The sequence below is a fragment of the Callospermophilus lateralis genome, chromosome 1 (assembly GCF_048772815.1).
Source record: "Callospermophilus lateralis isolate mCalLat2 chromosome 1, mCalLat2.hap1, whole genome shotgun sequence".
Classification (NCBI taxonomy): Eukaryota; Metazoa; Chordata; class Mammalia; order Rodentia; family Sciuridae; genus Callospermophilus; species Callospermophilus lateralis.
In genome coordinates this window covers 218793130-218803759 of record NC_135305.1, presented here as the reverse complement: position 1 = coordinate 218803759, position 10630 = coordinate 218793130, and the positions used below count along the sequence as shown (strand labels likewise).

At 41.0% G+C, this 10630-nt stretch overlaps 1 protein-coding gene across 1 annotated transcript; it reads left to right on the top strand.

Moving 5' to 3' along the window:
• The first annotated feature begins 9369 nt into the window (after positions 1-9369).
• Positions 9370-10308, top strand: LOC143401294 (olfactory receptor 7D4-like). The gene has a single exon (XM_076858547.1). The coding sequence runs from the start codon at positions 9370-9372 to the stop codon at positions 10306-10308; it is 939 nt and encodes a 312-aa protein (XP_076714662.1).
• The last annotated feature ends 322 nt before the right edge of the window (positions 10309-10630 follow it).

Below are 10630 nucleotides of genomic sequence, written 5' to 3'. Positions count from 1 at the left end.
GACTTAAAATCTAGGAATATTTAGAAAATTGTTCTCTTCAAATTCTCCTACTCAATTCTTCCTTTACCCACTAATTCTTGAGTGAATTTATACATTCTAAGATATAAAATTCAATGTGTGCATTTTTCTAATACCAAATTTCAAAAATAAACATATGTGGTATCTATGTTTGAGAACTATGAAGTTTGAATGCAATCTTTAAATCTAGCTTTAACCATAGTACTTCCTTAATTAAGCATCCAATTTGGTAAAATTACAATATTTTATCATAAAATCTCCAGTGTGTCGACCACATCATTTTTTCTGAATATGATAATCTTTTCTGATTTCAGGTATTGCTAAAAATTATAATCTCACATGCTCTAGTACCTTATTGCAAGAAATGACTTATTCATTCATTTATTCAAATATTTTCAGTCTGCTTCAAATAATTCATTTGGGGCTTATATAATTTTAATTAATTGGCTTCTAGATTTGCTATTGTTTCCTTTTGAATGGTGATTCATCATTTTTCTTATGTTCCTACAGTGAATGACATTATTAAAAGGTAGTTTGAGTCTATATTTTGCCTATTATACAAACATTATCCCCAAAGTATAAATTCCCACCTCCCACAATTTTGTTTAAGTGTTACTTGGTGCTGACCCTGGGCTGCTGCATCACAGACGTACACCTCCCTCCCTCACTTTGTATTTTCCATTTGGAGACAGTGTATCATTAAGCAGCCCAGGCTGGCTCCAGTTTGCAATTCTCCTTCCTAAGCCTCCAGGAAAGGGAATGATAGGTGTGCCCCACTATGCCAAGCTACCATCTGATCTTTGTAACAAGAATAACGTGCTACACCTTCAAGTGTTACTATGCCTGCCCAGACCCCCAGTGTCTGGCCCTTCTAATACTTTGATGTGTGGTAATGAACTTCCAGCCATCCTCACATAGTATTTCCACACCCTATCATAGTTGGGACAGAAAATCTGCAAGATTGAAAAATTCTAAAAGCTGGTGTGCAAATATATTACTGGACAAGGTGTGCCATGCCAAAATGAAACTATTCTAGACCTATGCATGCTCGTGGAAACAAGAGAAAGTGAAATAAGCCAATCTGAAAAAAGAATACTGCTTATTCTCACTGATATGTGGAGGCTAGAAAATTGAGGTCATAAAAGTGAGAGTAGAGTAGTGATGACTGGAGGGAGACAGGAGAAAACAAGAGGTCAGATAGAAGGTACCAAAGTACAGGTAGGTGGGTGAATAAGTTTTGATGATTTGTAGCACTGAAGGGTGACTATGGTTTATAAAATTCGCAACAGATTTTCAGTTATTACTCTGACACTGGCATTTGAATACAGAAGTACTCAGCCATTGATTATATTCTCTGTCATTTTATTTTTATGTTGAAAGATAGACTTGCTAATTTTCCCAGTCTGGCATTGAACTTGGGAGCCTCCTGCTTCAGCTGGTGAGAACCTGGGATCACAGGCATTTGTCAATGAGCACAGTGTATTACATATTTTGTAAAGAACCGGAAGAGATGAGTTCAAAATTTCCTAACTCATGGAAATGAGCAATGTTTAAGGAGATGGAAATTGCAATAACCATGATCTGATTATTGTACTGTGTGCATATCTATCTACTACTTAGTTGTCATATTGACCTATTACGATGTACCTTAAATATATGTTCAACTTTATGTATTAATTAAATATTTTAAAATATACAACTGAAGGGGGACAAGGGAAGAATGAAGGAACTTTGGATTGAGCAGACGGGAGGGAAGGGAAGGGAAAGGGTGTGTGGCGGGGAGAGATGATGAAATGAGATGGAAATTATTACCCTATGCATGGGTATGATTGCAAGAATGGTGTGACCCTACATCATATGCAACCTGAAAATGAAAAAAATATATAGACAACTGAAATTATTCACCTAGAATGTGAGCTTTGGAAGGATGTTTACTCATAACACAAGCGGAGGAAGGGCGGCAGGCATGGGCTCCGGGAGAGCACACACAAGAGGAGCAAGCAGTTTTCCCTGTGCATCCATCTGGCTGGGGAGGGAAAGGGCACTGCAGGATTAGCCAAGGCTAACTTCCAGGCCAGTTTCGGGATCACAGACCACTTGATGTTCATGAAGCAAGGGGAAAAGGACATTAATCTATGAAAATGGAGAGAAAAGAAGCTGAGCAACATCTTCCTGTGTGCGTCCAACAAAGAAGTCTCTGTGGGTTCTAAGAAATAATGAATTAATTTTAAAAGTTTTCTGTGCTAGGAACAAACAACTTTTATAAAAAATGAATGTACTTTAAACAGTAGCTAGGGACATTGCTGCTGTTTTTTTTATTAGGAATAGTATGGTTGAAGATGCAGCAGCAGACGTGTGGCACCACAGCGGGAGGACTGGAGCACTCGGGAGAGGAAATGTGCAGTGAGGCGTGGGGTGGTCCCTGGCCTCAGTTTCCTGATCCACAGGCTGCCAGCTGCCTCCTTATTTACTAAATATTCTGGATGCATGGATGGAAGTTGCACATTTGAAAATTTCAAAATGCAAGAACAAGTCTTGACCATCTTCTGTGTTAAAATATTGAAAATTTCCTCAGAAATTCAGAAAAGGAATTCCCAAAGGATTCAGCAATCCCACCTCTGTGTAATGGTATCTACCTAAAAATAATCAAAGTCAGGGTGTCAAAGAAATATTTGTGTACACTCGTTCCTAGCATAATTATTCACAAGAGCCAGAGGCTGGGAGAAACTCCAGCACCCATGGACAGGTGGAAGGGCTCATGAAAAGTGCTCTCTGCAGATAATGAATAAAGGCTCAGCCTTTAAAAGGAAGGCAACTGTCTCACAAGCTCCAGCGTGGACCTTGAGGATGTTGTGCTCAGGGAAATCAGCCAGGCACAAAAAAGGCCAGAGATTCCACTTCTATAAGGGACACAATGTGTTGAAATTCATAAGGACAAGAGCAGAGGACCGGGAGCCAGGGCCTGGGGAAGTGAAGGCAGAGCTTCTGATCAATGGGGATGGAGTGTAATTCTACCAGATGAGAAATGTCCTGAAGATGGATATTGGTGATGATTGATGAACAATTGTAAATGTGCCTGTTGCCCCTGAACCGCATTTAGAGATGGTCAAGATGTTAAACTTTGCTATGTACACGTTACCACAATTTTAAAAACAATTTGATTTAAAAATGTTTAAGGAACACTTTCTGATTTACTTTATTTTTATTTTTCTTTGGTGGAGTTTGGACTAACCACTCTTTTCCCCACTCTTCATGCATGGGAAGGCCCTCCTTAGCGAATGGTCCCACCCCCACCCAGTCCCATCTCTCTCCCTCACCCAGGAAATTCTGCAGATTAACAAGTATTTAACATGTTTCATTCAGACACAGACACCACTTCCTCCTGTTCTTGGGAGCATCACCTCCAAGTCCAGCTCAGAAATGTCCTGGGCCAAGCAAGACAGGACCAAGGCTTCAGTATTCACCAGCTCTGTCCCTCTACTTCATAATCCTGGGGGCTGATCCTTGCATGCTACGGAGGGCAGAGAGGACTGGATGATTCTCTAAGTGGTTCTTATAAATAAATGGACAGCAGTTCTCCATAATGAGCCTCAAGGGATCAGAGATACAAGGCAGTGAGAATCACTGAGCTCTCAATAAATATCCCAGCTGCCCTCCCAGGGAACAAATAAATGGAGGATGCTATGTTGGCTATTCTCAGATTGACAAAGATTACTCTTCCACTGTGGCCCTAAGACTCACTGCCATGCCAACAGCCAAAAGACCCTTTAAGAATACCCATCCTGGTCCTTCCCTAGACTCTCAGACTTACTAGGGTTGGCCTGTGGTCCTAAGAGCTCTGTTCTACCAAGTTTCCAAGTGATGTGCTCCTGCTGGCCCAGGAGCTCCACTTTGAGAACCCCCAGTGTACTGCATTACAATTGGCCAGGAGCCATATGTGGCAGTTGTTCTGATATCATTGCTCAGAATTTCCTGATATTAGCAAACTTGCAGAAAAACCAAGAATCAGGCCAGAGTCAAAGACATTTGTTCTAAGACCTTTAGGCATAACCAGAGACTCAGGAATAAAGAGCAACTGTAATGTGTTGTGATAGAAGGGGAGAAGGACACAGTTTAAAAATGAGAAAATCACAACTGTACAAGTTGTTCTCCATAAATTAGGACTGGTGGAAGCTAATGCCTAGCTTATGGGTCTGAAAGTCTTTTGGCTGTCATGGATGATCAGCTCTGGACACGGCAGGAGTAGGTAAGTGTCCAGGGATGGTAGCTGCTGTGGTTTGGCCCAGTTGAAAATACTCAGTAGAGCAGATGCAAGAGGCCCTCCATCTGGAAGACTTCCCCACTCCATTTAAAGGGCTCTGAAACAAGGTGCAGGCACTTTGCAGTCTCAGTCCACACACATGCAATTCCAAAAGTAGAGTTGCCTACTGTGTGACCATGTTGGATTGTACATTCAATACTGCTTGGGGTCAGATGGCAGGTTGAGGCAATGGGGACTTTAGACAGTTTGTACCAACAATTACTAACCCAAACCAACAGCCATTACTCAACCTCTATATGCTTCTGCTCCTTCATGTGTAATATGATCAACTAACAATTAAAAACTATTTGTTTTTTTAATTGTTTTTTCATTTGTTCCTTTTAGATATACACGATAGTAGATTATATTTTGACATATTATACATATTGGAGTATATCTTATTCTAATTAAGACTATGGTTTAAAAAGCTTCATAAAACAAATCCCATTTGGTCATGGTGGTGCACACCTATAATCCTAAAAGCTCAGGAAGCTGAGGCAGGAGGACTGCAAGTTCCTCAGCAACTTAGCAAGGCCCTAAGCAACTTGAACCCTGTTTCAAAATAAAAAATAAAGGGGCTAGGGATGTGGCTTATGGTTAAGTATCCCTTGTTTCAATCCCTGGTTCCCTGCCCCCCAAAAAAATTCCAGTGCAGAGAAACAGAGAAGGTAGGGCTCCAGATAGGTAAACTCAGCTCCTGTATCTAGATTGCATGATAAATAAATGATTTTTTTCTAATTCATGTGTTTGTATAAATTCCAGAAAAAATGAAGACAAAATGAAGAAGAAAATAAAGGGAAAAATGAAGTGAAGTGAGAATTGATTTAATGAATATTTAATATGGCGGGCTGGAACACACACACACGCACACACACACACACAAATAATACATTTATGATTATGTAGAGGCAAGTATTGTGCCCCACAAGTTTACTAATGTGGTGTTGTAGTCCCAATAATTACTGTTTAATTTGTGCTGAAACAGACACATTTCTGTGTATATACAATATATTGAATTGTCTCAGACATTTCAGAGTATTCCCCAAATACCATTGAGTCTGACCTTTTCTGAATGGGCACAGTGGCTCACACCTATGATCCAAGGGACTTAGGAGGATAGGGCAGGAGGGTCACAAGTTCAAAGCCACTCTCAGCTACTTAGTGAGGTCCTAAGTAACTCAATGAGACCCTGTCTCTAAGTAAAATACAAAAAAGGGAAATGGAAATGTGGCTTAGTTGGTAAGTGCCCTGCCTTCAATCCCCACTACCAAAATAAATAAATAAAACACTTCTCTGAGTGTTTTATAGGTGTGGAAATGGTAATCTGAGACTCTAGGGAAGGACCAGGATATGTACTCTGACAGGGCCTCTCAGTAATTGATGTGTGCACTAAGTCTGAGGGCCACAGTGGAAGAGCAATCTTTGTCTAACATAGCACCCTCCCTCTGTTTTTGTTCTCTAGAGATAGCAACTGGGAGGCTGGGTATTGAGAGCTCTGTGATTCTCACTGTCTTGTATCTCTAACCCCTTGGGGTTCATTATGGAAGAATCCTGTCCATTTATTTGTAAGAACCACTTAGAGAACCACCCATTCCTCTCTGCCCTCTGTTGCATGCAAGGATAAGCCGCCAGGATGCTGAAGTAGAGGGACAGAGCTGGTGAGTACTGAAGCCTTGGCCCTGCCTTGCCTGGTTTAGGACATTTCTGAACTGGACATGGAGGTGATGCTCCCAAGAACAGGAGGAGGTGGTGTCTTTGACTGAAAGGTGTTAAATACTCCTTGATCTGAAGAATGTTAACAAAGAATTAAAAAAGAAAAAGAAAAAGAAAGGTTTCCTCCCTTTTAAATGCTGAGCTTTACTTAATTCACTGTCTGCATAGAGCCCTATGTGTGCCCTTTTGTCTGTGCATGGGTGCTGGGGTTTCTCCCACCCTCTGGCTCTTGTGAACAATGGTGCTAGGAACAAATGTGTACAAATATCTCTTTGACACCCTGGTTTTGATTAGTATAGGTAGAAACCCTGACACAGAGGTAGAATTGCTGAATCCTTCAGAAAACCTTTTCTAAATTTCTGAGGAAATTTTCGATATTGTAACACAGAAAATGGTCAAGACTCCATTCTTGCATTTTTAAATTTTCAAGTGTGCATTCCATTCATGCATCCAGAGTGTTCAGTGAGGAATAGCGAGGCAGCTCACAGCCTGTGGGTCAGGAAAGCGAGGCCCAGGGACCATCCCACACCTCGCTGCACCTTTCCTCTCCTGCTCCAGGCCTCTCCCTGTGGTACCAAATCTTCTGCTGCTGCATCTTTAACCTTACTATTCCTAATAAAAATAACAGCAGCAATAACTTAGCTACAGAGCTTAGTCATTGGAAGCACATAAACATTGCTGAGCTTCTTTTCTCTCCATTTTAATAAATTAATGTCCTTCCTCCTTTGCTTCATAAACATCACGTGATCTGTGATCCCAACACTGGCCTGGAAGTTAGCATTGGCTGATCCTGCAGTGCCCTTTCCCTCCCCAGCCAGATGGATGCACAGGGGAAACTGCTTGCTCCGCTCCTTTGCTCTCTCCAGAGCCCGTGCCTGCCACCCTCCCTCCACTTGCATTATGAGTATGCATCCTTCCAAAGCTCACATTCTAGATGAATAATTTCAGTTGTATATTTTTAAATTTTTAATTAACACATAAAATTTGGACATATATTTAGTGTACCTTGTGATAGGTCTATGTAGATAACAGAGATAGTAGAAATATATGCACAAAAAGTACAATAATCAGATCAAGGTTATTGGGATTTCCATCTCCTTAAACATTCCTCATTTCCATGGGCTAGGAATTTTGAACTCATCTCTTCCAGTTCATTATAAAATATGTAATACACTATGCTCATTGACAAATGCCTGTGATCCCAGCTTCTCATCAGCTGAAGCAGGAGGCTCTCAAGTTCAATGCCAGCCTTGGAAAATTAGCAAGTCTATCTTTCAACATAAAAATAAAATATAATCAATGTCTGAGCACTTCTGCATTCAAATGCCAATGTCAGAATAATATCTGAAAAATTGTAGCAGATTTTGCAAACATCAAAATGTATTTATCCCATCCACCTGTATTTGGTACATTGTATCTGACCTCTTGTTTCTCCTGTCTTCCTCCTGTCCTGGGCTTCAGTGATCACTACTCTACTCTCTCTTTCCAGGACCTCAATTTTCCAGCCTTTATATATGAGTGAGAACAAGCAGTATTCTTTTTTTTTTTTTTCCCTGACTGGCTTATTTCATTTTCTCTCATTTCCAGCAGCATGCATAGAACTAGAAAAGTTTCATTTTGGGCAGTGGGGGTGGGGGTGTACCAGGGATTGAATTCAAGGGCACTCTACCACTGAGCAACTCTCTAGCCCTATTTTGCATTTTATTTAGAGACAGAATATAAATGAGTTGCTTAGCACCTCGCTTTTTCTGAGGCTGGCTCTGAACTCTTGATTCTCCTACTTCAGTCTCCCAAGCCTTTGGAATCACAGGCGTGCGCCACCATGGCCTGACTAAAATAGTTTCATCTTGACATGGCAAAACCTTGTTCAGTAATATATTTGCCCACTAGCTCTTAGAATTTTTCTATCTTGTGGATTTTCTGCCTGCTATGAAAGGTAAGGATGGCCAGGAGTTCATCAGCACCATGTGAAAGTATCAGAAGGGCCAGATACTGAGGCTCTGGGAAGGCACAGTGAGCACCAGAAGGTGTAGCAACTTATCCTTGTTTTGAAGATCAGATGATAGCTTGGCACAATGGGCCACACGTATCTTTCCCTTTCCTGGGGGCTGAGGCAGGAGGATCACAAACTGGAGGCCAGCCTGGGCTACGAAATGACACCCTGTCTCCAAGTAGAAAATACCAAGGGAGAGAGGGTGGTGTCCATCTGGGGTGAGTTGCCAGCACCACTAAAAGAGAGGTTGGGAAGTGGGAATTTCTACTTTGGGTGTAATGTTTCTCTAGTAGGCAAAATATAGACTCAACTTTTAATAATGAACTTCATGTAGGAATATTAGAAATATGATGAATCACCATTCAAAAAGAAAAATAGCAAATCTAGGGACCCAATAATTAAAATTATATAGAGCCCAAAAGAGTTCATTGAGACAACAGACACCAGAATGGCAATATGTAAATCATGTTGTGCAACTGATGTGATTCTGCAATCTGTATACGGGGTAAAAATGGGAGTTCATATCCCACTTAAATCAAAGTGTGAAATATGATATACCAAGAACTATGTAATGTTTTGAACAACCAACAATAAAAATTAATTAAAAAAAGAGTTCATTGAGGCAGACTTAAAATATAAAATATTTGAATAAATGTGTGAATAATGGGATTTATTACAATAAGGTAGTAGAGCATGTAAGGTTATAATATTTGTGATACCTGAAATCAGAAGAGATGAGCATATACAGTGAAATTATTTGAACTATACACTGGAGGTTCTATGACAAAATATTGTTAATGGAAATTACATAGGTCCCAAAGGAGTTGGTTGGTGTGATTTTGAAATACTTAATATCTGAATAAATACAAGAATGATATCATTTTTTACAATAAGGTAGTAGAGAATGTGAGATTACAATTTTTAGCATATACCTAAAATTAGAAAAGATGAAAATATTCAGAGAAATTATATGAGCTACATGCTTGAGCTTCTATAGTAAAATGTTGTCATCTGACCAAGTTGGATGCTTTATTAAGGAACTACTAGAGTTTAAGACTAGATTTAAAGATAGCGTTCAAACTTCATAGGTTCTCAAATATAAATACCACATGTTTATTATTGAATTGTGGTATTAAAAATGCACACACTTAATTATCTGTATTAGAATGTAAAAACTTAGTCAAGAATTAGAGGGTAAAGGAAGAAGTGAGTAGGAGAAACTGAAGGGAAGAATTTTTTAAAGATTCCAGATTTTAAGTCATGGACCAAAGTCCTCTGTCCCACACTGATCTCTGTGTGTTCCATCGTCACCTTGTCCCTGTCCTCCAGCAGGGTCTTCAACAACATGGAGCCAGACAATCTAACACTTGCAGCAGAATTCCTCCTCCTGGGACTCTCAGAGGACCCAGACCTGCAGCCCGTCCTCTTTGGCCTGCTGCTGTCCATGTACCTGGTCACAGTGCTTGGGAACCTGCTCATCATCCTGGCCGTCAGCTCTGACTCCCACCTCCACACCCCCATGTACTTCTTCCTCTCCAACCTGGCCCTCACTGACATCTGCAGCACCTCCACCTTAGTCCCTAAGATGCTGCTGAACATCCAGACAGAAAGCAAAGCCATCTCCTATGCAGGCTGCCTCACTCAGGCATATTTTTTCATGGTTTTTCTATGTATGGACAATTTACTGCTGACCGTGATGGCCTATGATCGCTATGTGGCCATCTGCCACCCCTTGCATTACATGGTCATCATGAACCCCCGCCTCTGTGCCCTGCTGGTTCTAATCTGTCTGCTCATCAGCACTGTGGATGCCCTGGTGCACGCTCTGATGTTGCTGGGTCTGTCTTTCTGCAAACACCTGGAGATCCCCCACTTCTTCTGTGATCTGACTCAGATCCTCAAGGTAGCCTGTTCTAATACCCTCGTCAATAACACTATTTTATTGTTAGCAACCATCCTCTTGGGTTTTGGTCCTGTCTCTGGGATAATTTTTTCATATGCTCGAATTGTCTCCTCCATCCTGAGAATCCCCTCTACTGGTGGAAAGTATAAAGCTTTTTCTACCTGTGGGACTCACCTGACTGTGGTTTCCCTGTTCTATGGGGCTTCTATTTGGGTTTACCTGAGTTCTGCTGTTACTGATTCTCCCAAAATGAGTGCCATGGCCTCGGTGATGTACACTGTGGTCACCCCCATGCTGAACCCCTTCATTTACAGCCTGAGGAACAAGGACATGAAGGGCGCCTTGAGAAAACTCATCTTAGGAGTATTTTCTTTCTTGTGATCTGTCACATGTCCTGGTGTGGCCTTCCAGAGTGAGTCAAAGACAGTGAAACATTGGGCATATATCATGGTTTGGATATGAGATGTCCCGATAAAAGCTCATGTGGCAATGCAGGAATGTCAGAGGTGATATGAATACACTATGAGATGGTAACTGTATTCGTGGATTAATTCATTAATAATTTAATCTATTCCTGGGAGGTCACTGTAGACAGGTGGGATATGGCTAGGTTAAGTATATCACTGGGGGCATGTCCTTGAATGACAAATTTCGCCTCGGGTCCCTCTCTCCGTCTCCATTCTGGCTGCCATCAGTCAACCAT